Genomic DNA, 16,412 nt, shown 5'->3' with positions numbered 1-16,412 from the left:
CTGACTTTAAAAACCCCAAATCATTTGGCAAGTGCATAAGTAATTCAGCATTTTACAGCCTGTGTGACTGAAGGTGCAGCTTTTATAAATATATTGGTACAAGATGTGGCTACAGTGCTTTGGGAAATGCTGATGATTCCCTGAAAAATGATGATTTCTGCCCTGAAAATTGCCTCCACCCTTTCAAATGCAGACTCTTCCCAGAGTGAAGGCTTGAGTGGAGATGTCTGGAGGATTATCTGGGACAAGCAGGATGAGAAGGAATTCAGAAACATGTGGCTGATCAGGCTGGAGCTTCAGAGTGATCACCTGGCAAAGAAATTCACAGAACCTCAAAAAAGATTGATGGATGTGGACTCCACAGGAGCAATGGAACAGGAAAAGTCCCACCAACATTTCAAGCCATGCTGGTGCTGGGCTTTGAGAAAAGTCTTGTTCAGGAATCCAGAATTAGCTGGAATTCTGCCTCATTCAGTCAGAAAATGATGCAATGTTTGGTTATCTTTATGCACACAACCCAAATTTCTGTGTGGCTGGCTTGGCTCCTTAATTCAGAGACAGGTTTTTGTTCAACCAAGCTGAACTCAAATAAACAGCTAGTCCTCTCCAGTCTCCATTTGTGAAAAGTCTCTTTATTTTATTTTATTTTATTTTATTTTATTTTATTTTATTTTATTTTATTTTATTTTATTTTATTCAGAAAAGAAATATCAATTATATTTCATGCAATCTCTTAATTCATCTGGCTGGCTGGAACTGAAAGTTCCAAAACAGGTCATGTGTTTAGAACATGATTTTAAACTTGCAGGTCCCCCTTCTTATCACTGCTACCCTTTGATGGATTCTTTGATTTTGCTGTTCACTGGACACTTGGTCAATCTCCAGGATAATGAAATTCCTACAAACTAATGCAGAAATCACATTCAGTGCTCTTACTTCTTATAATAATTCACAGAGACTGGAAATAACTTTATTTTGTACACTTGCAAGTGAAACAGGCCTGCTAAAAAGCAATTACAAACTCAACATGCAGGTTCTTGAATTTACTGACACGTGTTGATGCTGGACATGTGTAAGCTTCCCATTTCTTTCCAATTAGAACAAAAAATGGCATTTTTTAGCACTGCTCACAACTCTGCATTTTCTTAACGCCATTTTATGCTCATTTATCAATAGATGACAGAACAAGGCAACCTTACATTGGAGATGGACTCTCACAAACCAGTTACACACAAAAAAAACTTTTATAAAATAGTTTGTGCTAAGTTAAATACCTCTAAATTCAATAATTGTCAATGACAATGTATTAAATAATATTGTAATAGTGGTGAATTTTCAGCTCCACCAAGTCACAGGCAAAATTTACAGAACTTCATCCTCAGCCTCCGTCCCCCTTCCAAAAACAGGGGTAGAGGTATCAGCCCTCAAAAATACTGCACCAGTTTTCTTCTAAAATAACACCAGAGTGAGTCAGATCTCAGCAAACCACAGGAGATGAACTCAGTTTTTGAGTTAATCTCGGTGTCGCCTGGTTTTGCTTTTTAATATAAATGCATATTTGAGTTGAGTGCGAGCCAGGAGCCCAGTGTGCCCTGGTGCTGCAGTCCCAGTGGAGGTCAGAAAGGGAAAGCACCATTTCAGACTCACAGGAAATGGTCATTTACCTCCAGTGCTCACACTAAGGACAGCTTCAAGCTGCGCTCGGCTTTCAGGTTTATACTTCTCTCACTTTCCTTTAACTGCAGTCCTTAAAAGCTCCCCCAAGAGAAACAGAGCATCAGATAAAAGTCTAATCCAAGGCATATCAGTAACAAATACGGGCACAAAGAGAGGGAGCTCTCCAGGAACTCTCAGTGGGGACATTAAGTCTGCTCCCTTGAAATTTAACAGAAACTTTAACTTCCCCAGGAGCTCAGCGAGGCTGTCATTAAATGGCTTTGATAACCCTTAAGATTCTGCAATTCATGGTGAAATTCCTCAGCGCCTGTTAACTGACTTCATATCACATAAAAAAGTTTTCTCATTTATTTTGGTTGCAAGCCATATGGGCATGACCACTTCTCAGCACACTGTGTAGGCAGAAAACGTTATGTTGTTTGACAGGGTGGTGTAAGTGTTTTCTCCACAGAAAGGAAGGAATTCTTCACAATAATCTTCATGAGGATTATTCAGTGGTTCTCCCCATGGCAGGAGGCTGAGGTAAGGCATGGACAAACCAGAAGTGCAAAGAAACTTCTCAGCACCAGGCCATAGATAAACACACACCAGATATGATGCTGACGTGCATGACCATTTCTGCAGCAGATTGGGAGTAGATCAATACTACGCAGCCCAATTAACAGAACATAAAATGACTTTTTGAAATTTGCTATTGAAGCTGTACTGTCAATAATATTACAATACACACTAATTTCATATCAAACAGATACGGGAAAACAAAGTTAAATCTGCATTGCACTTGATTCCCCAAGTTCTTACGTCTGCTCCACATAGAAACTAATGATTAATAATATTGGCCAAGGGTTTAAAATTAAATCAATGAATCCATGAATGATAGGAGATGTAACCCTCCCAGGGTAAAACGGAATTTGTTTCCTTTCTGGGGGAAAACCACCCACATATCCTTGAATAAGAATCTTTGTTCAAAGGCTAACAGGAAACTCCAAGTTGATTCAAGGTAAATACCAGCCCCTGTTATCCAAGAAGATAAGAAACACAAATGCACTGGTAATGTTACAGTGTTGTAATACATTACTGAATTATACAACAGTGTTATTTCCCCAAATTCCTCCAACTTATACGACTTAATAGGGACACAGACAATGTTCATATATGAGATAATAAAGTGCTATCATAAAGGATCACAACTTCCTGTGTTTCCAACAGAAGTATTTACTAAAACGTTATTGAAGATGTTAACCTGTGAGCTGCTGCACCAGAAACAAAACAGTCAGTAAAAAAAGCTGGAATATGGTATTGAAGTCTTCCTGTACAACTCTGCAGAAAAAAAGCACCAGCAACAAAACCCAACAGTGGTACCTTATGTCTTGTTTTTGTTAGCATAGTTGTGAAGTGTGCCCTGAGAGCTGCGGGACAAACCTCCCGAGCTCTATTTCACATGAGCCATGTGCATTGAAATACCCACTCTTGTTAGACAAAGGATAAGGCTTATACCAAAAACCACTGTGCCACTTGGCTGCATATCTTTGGTATATTTATAGTGCAACTGTTCTGCTTCTTCTCTGAAGGGGAAAGTTTTCCAAAGCACTGCATCCCCTGCCACTGAGAACCTACCATGAACTCCTGCACTCACTAGGACCTCTGACACTGACTTACTGCTTTAAACAAATGAAGAATGTGCAGTGAAAATAATTTCTTCCTGTTTTTTTAAACATACTGCTGAAATAAAATTGTATCATGCTGGAAAGTAATAGCACGTTTCAGTTCTCTTGCAAGGTTTTAGGAGCATACAAATGCGAGCACAAATTTCACAGCAATGTTTAATGACAGATATCCAAGGTGCTATTTGAAAACATCTGTAATTTAATGATTCTTAATCTAGATTTAGACGACCTTCTTCTCTACAAAAAAAAAAAAAAAAAAAGACACCTGTTTTTCATTTTGCTTAGATACTTAGAATTATTCATAATGCATAGAAAGGCTAGAACTACTTAATTAAAATACACTGCAAGCGTGTTTTTCTAAACTTATATTGCTAAAGCCTTGCTGCACTGTAAGATTTACTGGATTGTTGGCCTTTACACACAGTACCATGTATTGACACAAGCCTGGCTATACACCTGTGCTTCAGCCTGTCTCAGTGGGCACACCAGCACACGACTATGGTACAGATCACCCAGGGGCAGTGCAATGAAATGTAGGGCCATCGAAATGCCATCTCATGGGCTTTCAGCTCCTGAACAGCAGCATTCTCTCCGAGCAGGTCTGTCCCACCAGGCTGGCATACTGCTGAACGCTGGCCTCGTCACTGGGCCCCTTCCTCCTCTTCTTGTAGACGCTGTAAGGCATCACGGTTCTCTTGTGGAGCACTCTCACCCTGCCCAGCTCCTTCAGGCGACCTTCATCCACTGCAGAGGCAACCAGAGAACACAGAACCCGGTTATTTATGGTGTCCACATCACCTTAATTTATGCCTCTAGCTTCAATATGCCTAATGAAAACGGCGTGAAGTGAGGAAAGTCATCTGCAGATGAAAGCTGAGCCGAGCTGCGGTGTTCTTGAATCATGGCTGGGAACAACACCCAGCCTGCAAAGGATCTGTGGAAAGGTAAATCGTGCATCCCACGTTTCTCATGGTGATGGACGGCATCTCTGAAAACACCTCTACTGCTGGATTTTAAAATTCAGACTCATTTAGTGCTCCTGGAGCCAAAAGTCAAACTGTATCTGGGAAAGAGTCAAACAGAACTGACCAGAAGAGAGTTGTCACTACAGAACCCCTTGCAAAACCCACCTGGGACAAATGTATTAAAACCAGCAAGAAGCCTCCAGGCTGTTTCCTCAGATAAGCACCAGGCAATAAACCATCTTCCCAGGTGAAACTCCCTGGCCCTCCAGCCCCAATCTGGTTTTCCCTCAGTTACACTGGTTTCTGAGTTTCATTCTAGGGGTTACATGTCCTCACTTAAGTCTGACCCCTGAGCTCTGGAGATCAACAGAGTAAGCAGTGCAAGCACTCCCAGGGTGGGTACAACACAGTTCCTCTTCAAAGATACACACACCACAGTTAAACCTTATTTCCTTCACATACAAACCCCTTGTGACTTAATTTATCCAGAATCACACACATAAGAGTGTCGTTGAACAAGTTAAAACTTCCTTATTTTTATGAATCCCATCGATGCTCCTACTGCTGAACCATAATGTTATATGGCTGCTGTGTGTCAGAGAATTTTGCACTACAGTGCTAGAAAACTCTTTAAAGAAGCCCAGAGAACGTGCCACACATCTGAGGCCACTGCAGGATAAATTAGGAAAATAATTACAAAACAGTGGGAAAAGAAATCTTGGACTTTTCTGAACTTTAGGCTCAAAAAGTCACCGAGAAGAATCAACCCAGAATCTGAAACATGACTTTGAGAACAGAACCATATAAACTCCAGTAAGAACAGAGATGCTTACTGGAATGCCAGTATTTTGGGACATGAACTATGTGAAGACTTCCTTTTGGACCTTCTTTCTGCTTTTAATTAATGCTTCTTTATGTTTTAAAGGAGGCCATCAAACTCTTCTCTGAGCAAGACATTCTGAAGAACCTGCCCCTGTTCATCCACAGAAATGGCCTCTAAACTTTTTTCTGCTGATTGCCTGAATTTAGTATGTGAAACTTAATGAAGGCTGATTTACCAAGTTTGGAATGACTTCATTACTTTTATCTGTGTTTTGATTCCTGACATGAAAGCACAATGTGTTTCTTAAGACTTAACTGGGAAAACACGGTTTGAAGGATGAAAATCTGAGTAGCACTTGCTAAGATTGTGCTCCCCACTAATTATTGTTGGCAATTGCTTTAGATAAACACCAAGTCAAAAATACTTTATGGCTTTCTCTCCCTCTTTGAAATCCAGCAGGTTTTTGATGTGTGGCCAACACCTCCCTGATATCCCAATAGGTTGGTTTTACTACCAATCCTTCTGCCTCTTCTGTTACATCCTCCTTCTCCTCCTCCTCCCTGAGAGTTCACCAAGGAAAAAATGTGCAAGTTTAGCTTCTGGAGGTGACACAAGTGTAAAGTTATTTTAACTTCTTAAATTGGAAAGTTTATATTTACTGCACCTCTAGACTGACTCCCAGTCTGTGCCCTGGGATGGATTTAGGCCAAGCTGAGCCCTCACAGCTCCGTGCCAAAAGCACTTTAGAGCTGTTCCCTCCTCACTGTTTGATACTCACTGATTTCAAATACTCCCAGAGCCTGATAGTGTGGGTGAGTTCATCTTGTGGCTTGCAGTGATGCTGGTCCCAGATCTGATTTCTTTGAGAGCCTAAAGCTACTGTACCTTTGGTTTCACTGCAGCCTTCCTGGCTCAGCTGAACTCTGTTCTTGCTGCTCAGCATTTGGGCCCTTCTTCCCCTTTTACTCGTTGCCTCCTTGCAATGAAAAATAACATTCCAAATTTCTACAACGATTACCTGTTCTTCCACTGACTCCCCTCAAAATCAAAGCTTTAAAAACAAAAATAACCTTCTGTAAAAGTACTTAAATGTTAGTAATTTAAGCTCCATCTGTAAAAGAAACCTTTTACTGAGATGTTAAATATTAAGTAAAATAATCTCAAGTACATAGTTAAGCTTTTAGAGATGGCAAATAGGAACTTGTGTCACCATCACAAGAAATCTGAAAGTCAAAACTCAGCCACCTTTCAGTTGCTGCTGCTCTGGAGGCAACATCATGGGAATTCAGGAAACTATTCCCTTTAAACACTATTTATATATAAGCAGAATAAAGTTAAGACAATTTAATGGAAAGTAAAAACAGATTGGGCTCTGGCACACTTGAACAAAGAAGTTACTCTCCCAATAAGAAAAACTAAATATCTTTTACTGTTGAGTGGCACATGGTAAAATTTGCTTTCTATTCAAGATGATGCCAATTGAATTCTAACAGGCCTTCCTTGTGATGCTGGGATACAGCAGCAATCACAATTCAAAATGAGACCAAATCCTTTATTTAAAAAAGTTCTTTGCTGAAAATAAGGAAAAAAAAAAATCCTTCTATTTCCAAGCTTTAGTGAAGAAACTATTTAATGACTTCCCTTTCTGGAAAGACCCTGACTGATCAGATAGTGCGACAGTATATCAGGGCAAATCTAGTCATCACTGTAATTACTGAATACAGTACTGCTACCACTAAAAAGCTTTTTTAAAGTGCATATTTTTTCCTCCTCACACTTACTCGTTTTTCACCTCCTGAGCTGTTGATTTATTGTAGCCCACAGAAGAGGCACTGCCATTTGACATAAAAAATATACAAGGTTTCATCCCTTAATTCAGTTACATCTATCAATATAGTCTGGATGGCAGATACACAAAATACAGAGCAATCAATTATGTAGATTGAAAGTTGCTGTAATTTTAGTAGACTGGGCAACTGCAGCTGCCAACTGAAAATAGAAGTATTATCCTGTAAGTCTCGGAGCTAAAATTCTTGTTGAAAAATTCTCCTCACTTCTTTTTTTTCTCCCCTATGCTCCTAAAGCAGCAAATTATTTATGCTGCAGCTGCCTATTGAAATTTGAATATAGAAGAGATTTCACTTCTAACTCAACCTTGCCACTGTGACCCCATAAAGACTGCAGAGAGGTGCTAAAATGTTCTGTTCCCAGCCCCACAGCACCGTTAAATGGAATCCACACATGGAGGATTTCCTTTCTGAAAACACAAAGCCTATCAGATATGTTGCTAAGTACCAGCAGAAAACAAATCAAGGAGCAGGAGCGATCCCAAGCCTCTCCGTGCAATGGGGTGTCTTGGCAGGCACTGGCCTGAGCTCCTGACCCAGGTCACACATCCACCTTCACCAAAAGTGCTCAAAGGCAGCCTCAGCTGCCCTCACCCCAAAAAACAAAAAGGGATCCCACACTCCAGGGATGAGGAGGAACGTGAGGAGCAGGAAGCCCGACAAGCTCCTGTACGATCCAGTCCTAATTTCTTTGCACAACCCAAATCAATTTGCCCCTAAAACTACAAGCTCCCTCCCAAGCCAAAACATCATTTTCAAATGCTGATAAGCATTCCTGCTGAAATAGCAGCATGAGATAAGGAGGAGTGATTTCACCTTCTCTCTTCAGAGCAACAGAACGCAGAGCAGCAGTGTGGTTTTTAAAGAAATCCAGAATTTCATGGTCAGAATCTTTTTCTTACGGCTCAGGGGTGGATTAGCATTTTTTTCTAACGTTATTTAGGGAAGCCCACATCCAAAAATTTTTATTCTTCACATGTATTTACCTTTATTATTACTCCCTAATATAAGTTGAAGTGAAAACCAGCTCCATCTGGTCAAAAAACTGCGTAAGCACGTCCAAAGCTGGACAAGGGAGACTTGGAGTGGAGAGTGAGCTCTGCAAGAGCCTGAGAGTCAACCCCACGCTCAAAAAAAGGGTGATGGCTCAAAGTTTCTGTAGAAAACTATCACAAAATCAGCTTTTTGGTGGTGGCTGAGTTGGGCCAAGCTGGTTTTGATCAGCAGTAATGTGGAAGGGCAGCCTGAGCTGCAGCATCCTGTGCTGCTCCTCTCTAGAGCCATGGCACCTCTTCCCTCCTCCCCTTGGACACACTCCTCACAAACACGACATCTTTTAATTTCTCAGGGGTATAATCTAGAGACGGAAGCAATCTAATTTTCCTTCAAAGTGCTTTTCACCACTTACAGGAAAACAAGTGAAGAAATGATTAAAAGTGAAGTGACAAATGTATTGACTTTCCTGTTTTCTAAACAGGAGAAAGGAGAACTGCCAATTTCCAAAACAACTCACATTAGTCACAGGAAAACATTTCCTATATTTTCTGTACAGAATGGACTCAGAATTAGTACGAAGCCTAACTGAGGACTGGCATTTCTAACTCACAAAAAGAAATGTGGTACTTCTGCTAAACTGTGAAATGATTCTGTTTCTGATCATAAGTTTAATTTTCTTTAAATGCTCCTTCAACTCCCTGGAATACTGAAAGTATTTGGCCACCATCACTTTGAAATTCTGCATCCATACTACATAGAGAATCTGGATTTTTTTTCCCCCAATCATAGCAGGATAAAACAGTGAAAGAAAGAAAGGAAAAGGCAAAGAACCAACCCTGTTTCAAAATTTAAAATATTTAAACCTGTGTCATTAACTGGAACCTTGATTCACTTTGAAAGCAGACACTGAAGGGAACTCACACTATAAATTAAAATTCCATTTTGCTTAAAAATGGAATCTCAAAAGAATTATTTTTACCTCTAAGCATTAAATCCACAGAACAAAAAGTATGAAGATAAACACTTGACAGCTGCTGCATTTCCAGCCCATGGATATGCTGGGGCTTTGACTTTGTTTCATGTTGCTTGTGGTTTTTAATATTCAATTTTGAACCACTTTGGCTATGCATAGTTTTTAAAGAGGAACAGAATGTTCCCATTTTTACAATCACAGAAAAAAAAATTAAAAATTCAATTTACAGGGAGCTAAAAAGTTTCATAATACTCAAGCTTTCAAACTAGGTGTAAAAATGAAGAAAAGGAGCACCATCCCTCGCTGGTTACACTGTGGTGATGTTAATTTATATGAAAAACACTACAGCCTTGTTGAATTTTTTTTTAAAGAAAAGCTACATCTGGTTTACATGACCTTGTCACAGTTAATGATCAATGATTTTAAAACAAAGAAACTGCAAAAGGAAGAAACACATTAACTTTTTTAATTCTATGGCTGAAACATAGGAGATACTAATTACTGAAAATCGAAAATTATTCCACCACAGTCAGAAGGGAAATCTTCCTGACCTTTGAATTTCAGCTAATTTCTTACCCAATTTAAAGCATAATTTCTTTTGTTCACCAGCAAAATATAGGACGTCAACCTCAAAAACAAAAGGGCCAATCAGCAATACCCATTAATAGTAACATTTATATAAAACAGTGAGCTGAAATCTGCTTTTTCTCATATTGCTTCTTTCAAACTAGACTCATACATTAAGGAATATTAAGGACCCCGATGCCTTGGGGTACAAAAATACTAACTCAAACCAAAATAAGAGTACAGTTAAAATGAAGCATAAACAACAACACACAAAAATTCAATGAAAAGAATTCTTAATTAAAACCAGAAAGCACGAGTCACAAAGGAAGTACAGTAAAATGCTCAGGATATTCCCAATCAGCCAAATCTTTGCAGTTACTCTAAGAAAAAATAGGAACTTTCGAAACCACTGCTCAAAAAGAACATGTTTGTAGGTGGAAAAATGCACCTTTATCAAAACGTGACCGATGGGCCTAAAAACAGGGGAATTAACACTTTTACAGGTATAGGGATCCTTAAAATGGGCAAAGACAGGGAGTTCCAATGAGGAGAAATCCTGAAGGCATCTCCCAACCCAAACTTTTGGGCTTTGTGCCTGAACTCCTACTGCTGGTTTACGATGTGGAGCTCCACAGGAGCGGCAGCGGGATCGCGCGGTGGAACACGCTCACCCCGCTGTGCCACAGAAACAATAACTCATTGTTCTGGGACTCCCGTTATTCCTGGGGTAAACATCAGCAGGGCCACTGGAAAATGTTTCCTGTCAATGCAGCAACTCAGAGCAGCTCAGGGGCTCAGCTGTGATTCACGGCTTCTGCCTTACCTGGACACAATCCCTGCCCGCGCCGCCCAGCACTGAAATCCAACTGCAAACTCTTGAGGGAGATGCACATAAACCAAGATGCAAAAAATTCACAGTTTATTTGAGGAGCTCTCATATTATACTATTATTCTAGCCTACTTCAATATGTTATCCTGAAAAAAGGTGACTGGAAAATGTCTACTGAAGGGCAAGATTGAAATCATAGAATCACAGAATCATTCAGGTTGGAAAAATCCTCTCAGAACATCAAGTCCATCCATTAACCCAGCACTGCCAAAGCCACTAATCCATGTCCCCAAGTGCCACATCGACACAGCTTTTAAAACTCTCTAGGGACTGCGACTCCAACACCGCCCTGAGCAGCTGTTTCAGGGCTAGACAACCTTTTCCATGAAGAAACTTCTTCTAATATCCAACCTAAACCTCCCCTGGTACAACTAGGTGCTGTTTCCTCTTGTCTTACCAAGGAGTGATACTCATATTCCTCCAAGAATTTGCTTTTCAGGAATGCAGTGCAAAAAAACCCCAGTAGTACCTGGGAAAATGTTGCTTAAATGGGACTGAACACTTCCCATCTGGAAAGAGCATCCAGTGTCTCCAAAGTCAAGATACCATGACAACAACAACAAAAAAAGGAATATAATCTAGTCAATGGCAAGCTGACAAAGATAACTTTTTTACTTTTAGATGTTCTTCCAGAGAACAAAATGAAGTAGTCACTTCAAAAGAAGTTGAATCCTTAACACTGTTTTCGATGATTTCAAATATGAGAAATGAGAATGTGAACTGCCAATGAAGAATATTAACTGCACCCCCAGGGCACTTCAGGTTTGGTGGGTTTTTCTATTTTAACTAAACTTTTTGGTTATCTAATCAGTTTCCAGCCCTCAGTTGAAATGCACTGTGCAGATAAAGGTCCGAAGCAGGACCACAGCAGGTACAGCTCTGTTTTGAAGGCAAGGGCACTGTGAGATGTTCTCACATTCTTGTGATTCTCTCATTCCCGTGCATGCTCTCCCTAACCCAGGTTTCCTGACTGCAGCTCCAGGCCCTCGGCAGCCTGCACAAGGCAGTTTTGCAGATCAGAACCAGCGAAGTCAAAGCTTTACAGGGTCATTCGTGGCCTGACCCATTTTTGATGGACCTCACAGGCAATTCTAATGGCCAGCTCTGATTCTGGACAGTTTTATTTGCTCTGAGTCAGCACTGGGGAACCTGACCAAGCTTTCCGCTGCATCAGATGTGCGTCCTCCTCACTCCAACCTTTGTTAGCTGAGCTTTTCTGCTCCTTGAAGTATCCAAGTTATTTAGAAGAACACAGGAATGCTCTGCATTTTGAGTTACTAATTTCTCTTCAGAGACAGAAGGGGAAATCACAGTTAAAATCTAACAAGCACTTGGAAACAGCACATGAAAGCAACTCCAAGTCATTGGCTAGCAGGGAATGAAAATTGCTTAGTTACCTTTGCAGAGACTTTAGCAATGGACCTGCCATCTCAAAAATGACTCTGTTATTGGTGGAAGAGACACCTCAAAGATGTTATTACATCTGTGAATTAATGGTTGAGAATAGTAATGCACCTGAAATAGGAAAGATTAGGGATGGTGATGATGGTGGAGATGATAAGACAAGGGGAAATGGCCTAAAGCTGCAGGAGGGTTGGATGTAGATGGGATATTGGGAAGGAATTGTTCCCTGTGAGGGTGGGCAGGCCCTGGTACAGCGTGCCCAGAGAAGCTGGGGCTGCCCCTGGATCCCTGGAAGCGTCCAAAGCCAGGTTGTACATTGTGGCTTGGAGTATCCTGGGATAGTGGAAGGTGTCCCTGCCCATGGCAGGGGGTGGCACTGGATGGGCTTTAAGGTCTCTTCCAACCCAGACCATTCCATGATACCATTCTTTGAAAAGCCAGTACAACAGACAAAAATTAGAGATTATGCTTTAAGGAGTTAAAGCTCCAAAACAATGGGAAGAAAACAGGGGAAAAAAATCTGAAGGAACAAAAGAGTTAAATACTATTTAATAGAATATTTGAACTGCATAGAAGTGAACGTGGCAGAAAGCAGCGAGAGGATCTTTCAAAAAGAAAGGCAAAGTCCGCATTAAGACTGATATGTGAGGAGGAGAAAAACCAGAGATGAGAGTCAAACTGAGAATTACAAATGCAAACATTTCCATGAAATAGGAAAAATTGAAGCAATTGGCAGTAGCTTATCAGCTAAATAAATCAGATTACAGCAGTCAATTTGCTGGCTAAATTAATTAAAACATGGAACCAATTACATTCCACGTGAGGGGCTGGGATGATGTCACCAGAGCAGGGAGTGATTGAGGATCATTCCAGAAGGTCTGACCCTGGCACAGGTTTTCCCTGGTGGATGTTGGAGCGTGGCTCAGCACATGCCTGTGGTGTCCCTTCCATGGGTGCTCTGTGCCTGGGCCTAATTACAGCTGTTCACTTTTATCACATTTGGAAACCAGTCCCACATGCTCATTGTCCTCAGCACGAAATAAATCTGCACGATCGCTCTACTTGTCCCACATTATTGAACTTTTAATTCCTGCTCTTGCGCTCCTAACACCTTCTGCCTAAGGAAAATGATTTCTACAGGATTTGGCAGTCCTTGTCCTTCCCCATATTGCCCTGAATCTTCACCCAAAAAAAAGGAAAGAAAAAAAAAAAAGGCAGAATTATTCTGCTGGAAAATCTAATATCACAACGTTCAAAAGGTGCAACAGTGTCTTGAGCATAAACCCACCTAAGAATCATCTTTTCAATGCAAAGAGAAGTGAAATACGCCAAGACACCTTAATTTTTCAAGGAAAGTCCTCCAAAAAAAAAAAAGTAATTTCAAAATACATCCATTTGTTTCACAACCTCTATGATGGTCATCTTGGATTGACACATTTTTTGAGAAATTTGCAGCCCAAGCCAAAGGTTTCATGACCCACACCAGAAGTCAATTGTGTCCCACACTTAGGCAATTGTGCTGCTCTAGGGGCACTGGTTGAGTCTGCTACATATATGTTAAAAGCAGATATATTTAGAATATCAATAAATGCAAACTTTAAAATCACAAATATTTATTAAAGTTTGGATTTTCTAACTCACACAACAATTTATGCTGTGCCAGTTGCTTAAGACTCACAAATTCAGAGAATAACATTTCCTTTGTATTACAGAAACACTTCACATGAGGCTAAAACCCCATGCCAGTTATTTCAATTTAATCCAAACACGGCAAAAAGTGAGGGAAAAATGTGCCTGGCTCCACCTTATTGGCATTATCTTCATTGTTTAAACATCTTGCGCACTCAAGGATCACACTGGATTTAGAAAGATGCATTCTGCTGGCTCTAAGTGTTCATTAACTTAATTAGAAACAGATAGAAACTCATGAGATGTGTCTGTTCTAGAGAAACTGCTAGAAAGAACTGGGATGTCTGTCTTTTTCTTGGTTACAGAATTCAAATTTATTACCTATAGCTGTGATATTAGTGGAAAGTTACAGTTTGTGATCTCTCAGAGTTTATTTAAACTGTTTTCCAACTCTCTGAAATACACAACACTGTTTTAAAAAAATTATGAGCAGCAGTTGTTTTAGAGCAAAGCAGCAATTTCTCCCAAATCAGACGATTGCAGAGTTCTAAACAATTGGTTTAATGTTTTCCATCTGTGATAGTTTTGTGAACACATTTTCATCGTCTCGAGAAGTTCAGTGCATTTATCCTTGAAAACATTAATCTGCATCCCACCACCCTTCTAAACATTAACATCTCCCGTCTTTGCATTAATCCCTCTGCCTACACCCATCCTACATGGATACAGCCCTTTGCCAGGGACCTGAACTCTGAGATGTGACCAAATGGCAACCACAGTTCACTTTCAGGACACAAATATGTGATCGTGGCTTTGCTGTTAAGAGAAGGAACAAGACCAGTATCATGTTAATATACTAAAATTTTTAAATATATTGTAAAATTAAACAGTCCCTGTACAAGATGGGAAAAAAGAAGTCAGCAAAACTTGCGTACACAGGTCAACACAATACTTGCGTTCACATACACAATAAATATAAAACCAGTTTGAAATGCTCTTTGATTACAAGGTGCACTAAAAATTGTACATAAAATAAAATGCTTTAAAAACACAACACTAGAAATTATGGTTATTGAAACAGTTGTGACAAATTCTTTTTCCAGTGGAAGCATTATGCACAAAAACACATATTTAAAATAAACAGTTTTGCATAACCGCCTGCAGATTTCTGGTTTTATTTAAGTTTTATTTACTAGAACTAGTAACACTCAGTTGCTCGCAAGAAGCATTAAGCTACATAATGCAATCACTACTGAGAGGATTCAGATGTTGTTAAATAATGGGATTTTTATTTGCATTTTACTACTCTAGCTTACTGTGAGCAGCAGAATAGCAAAAAATTATATAGAAAGACGTATTTCTAAAAAACCACAGTTTTTTCAGCTAAAAGCTTTAAAAATCTGGTAAAAACACGCAATAAGAGTTATGAGTACAGAGAAAGACTGGAAATCTGAAGCAATTTTCTTCAGTTCAGTAATTCAAAAACGAGTGATCTGCTATGAACTCAGGAGGTATTACATGGGATGGGTTTTCTATAGAGTGATTCCTGTGAGTGTGAAGTGAGGGTTTTCTGACCTCTCCATAGTTTTGTGTGATGTTCCATGACTTTTTCCCAAGAAGAGGAGCTCAGGCACCGATTTTAGTGTTAGTTTGGGTTTAAGCTTTGTTTTATTCCAATAGTTAAGGCTTGCACATGAGCACGAGGCAATTTCAAAGGCTTTTGGGATGTCAACATCTGTCCTTTGTGCAGCCACAGCCACAGATCACCGGAAAGCACAGAACAGACAAACCTCTCCTCCGGATTCCACTGCCTATCGTCACTTTGGCTCACACCAGCTGCAAACAGCCTAAAGCCTGAGTTCTTGTAAGGACTTCCACTCTGCTGGAAGAAGAAAGATTTGACTGCTGTGCAGAGGTGGCAGATGCAAAGTCTGGTCTGCAGCAAGGAGTGGAAGGTGGTTGTTGAATCATTCGGCTTTGTAATCTCTTTAGATCTTGTATCCAAATAACAGACTCCCTTATTCACCTCTACAATATCTTACCAACATGCTCAAGTTTGAATCCTAGCATCATTTCTTTCTTGCTCTTGTCAAGCCCTTCTTCTCATTGTTCTACCTCTATGAACTACTGCAAAATTCTTTCCACCTTCTCTCCATGCCTCTGCCAGCTACCCACACCCTGATCACATCAGAGATCCTCACTTATAAAACCTCCCTCACTCTGCTTCACTTCACCTTCATTCCTGGCACCTGCAGGCAGCAATCTCAGTTCTACCTCTCACTATAGGATCCCATCCCTGACAAATTTACGTTTTGAAGGAAACTGCTTTGTGTCTCCACATTCTTAATTTCTTCTACAACTCTCACGCTGCAAAAGATTTCTCCAGTAACTCTGAAAGACAACTGAGAAACTTCCTTAGATCCCTCTCTTTGAAACTCTCCTTCACTGTGATGTTTACAAAAAGGTCAGTTTAGTCTAATATTATTTAGTCTATTAATAGGCCATAATTTAGTCTACGACTATAATTGACCAGGAAACCCAGAAGTGCCTCTCTCTCCCTTTATCCCACCCTTCTGCATCCATCATGGTTTGTGTTAACCATACTCTCTGGAGCAGCCTTGTCTCCAAGAACACACAAAGGCAGAGAAGCCTCTGTTATGCCTTTGTTATGTGCAATTTTATTTTTTTTTAATGTGCTGAAGAAAATACTTTCATTTTCATTAATGTATTCCATTCGATGCCATTTTGATTTCCCTCTATTATTAGATCTGCAGGAAGTTGAACAGATGTGTATGAGCTTAGCCAATTTATCAACTTCAGCAAACGAAATGGTTAAGACAGAAAAAGCACTGAAGTCCTTTTGAAGTGCAGCTCTCAAAGCTCCGCTCACACAGCATCAGCAGACACAGGAAGGTGGGAAGCAGCTCCCACCACTGGGATTGCTGTGGGCCATGCCTAAAAATTTGGATAAAGCT

General features: G+C 40.2%; 1 protein-coding gene across 8 annotated transcripts in view; it reads right to left on the bottom strand.

Moving 5' to 3' along the window:
- Positions 1-948: 948 nt before the first annotated feature.
- Positions 949-16,412, bottom strand: part of ATE1 (arginyltransferase 1) — a 66,888-nt gene continuing 51,424 nt past the window's right edge. For 7 of the 8 annotated variants that reach the window (XM_066190810.1, XM_066190804.1, XM_066190807.1 and 4 more), the window contains one exon: positions 949-4,088. In XM_066190810.1, coding sequence (XP_066046907.1) covers positions 3,910-4,088 — 179 coding nt within the window. In that variant the 3' untranslated portion in view covers positions 949-3,909. Of the gene's footprint in view, positions 4,089-13,490; positions 14,254-16,412 lie in introns of those variants that run through there. The other variant, XM_066190808.1, reaches the window with a different exon arrangement.

The sequence above is a fragment of the Chamaea fasciata genome, unplaced genomic scaffold (genome assembly GCF_029207755.1).
Source record: "Chamaea fasciata isolate MVZ Bird 193981 ecotype frontalis unplaced genomic scaffold, bChaFas1.0.hap1 SCAF_9, whole genome shotgun sequence".
NCBI classification, from domain to species: Eukaryota; Metazoa; Chordata; class Aves; order Passeriformes; family Sylviidae; genus Chamaea; species Chamaea fasciata.
The sequence above is the reverse complement of the archived record's forward strand: the minus strand, read 5'-3'. Positions and strand labels throughout refer to the sequence as shown.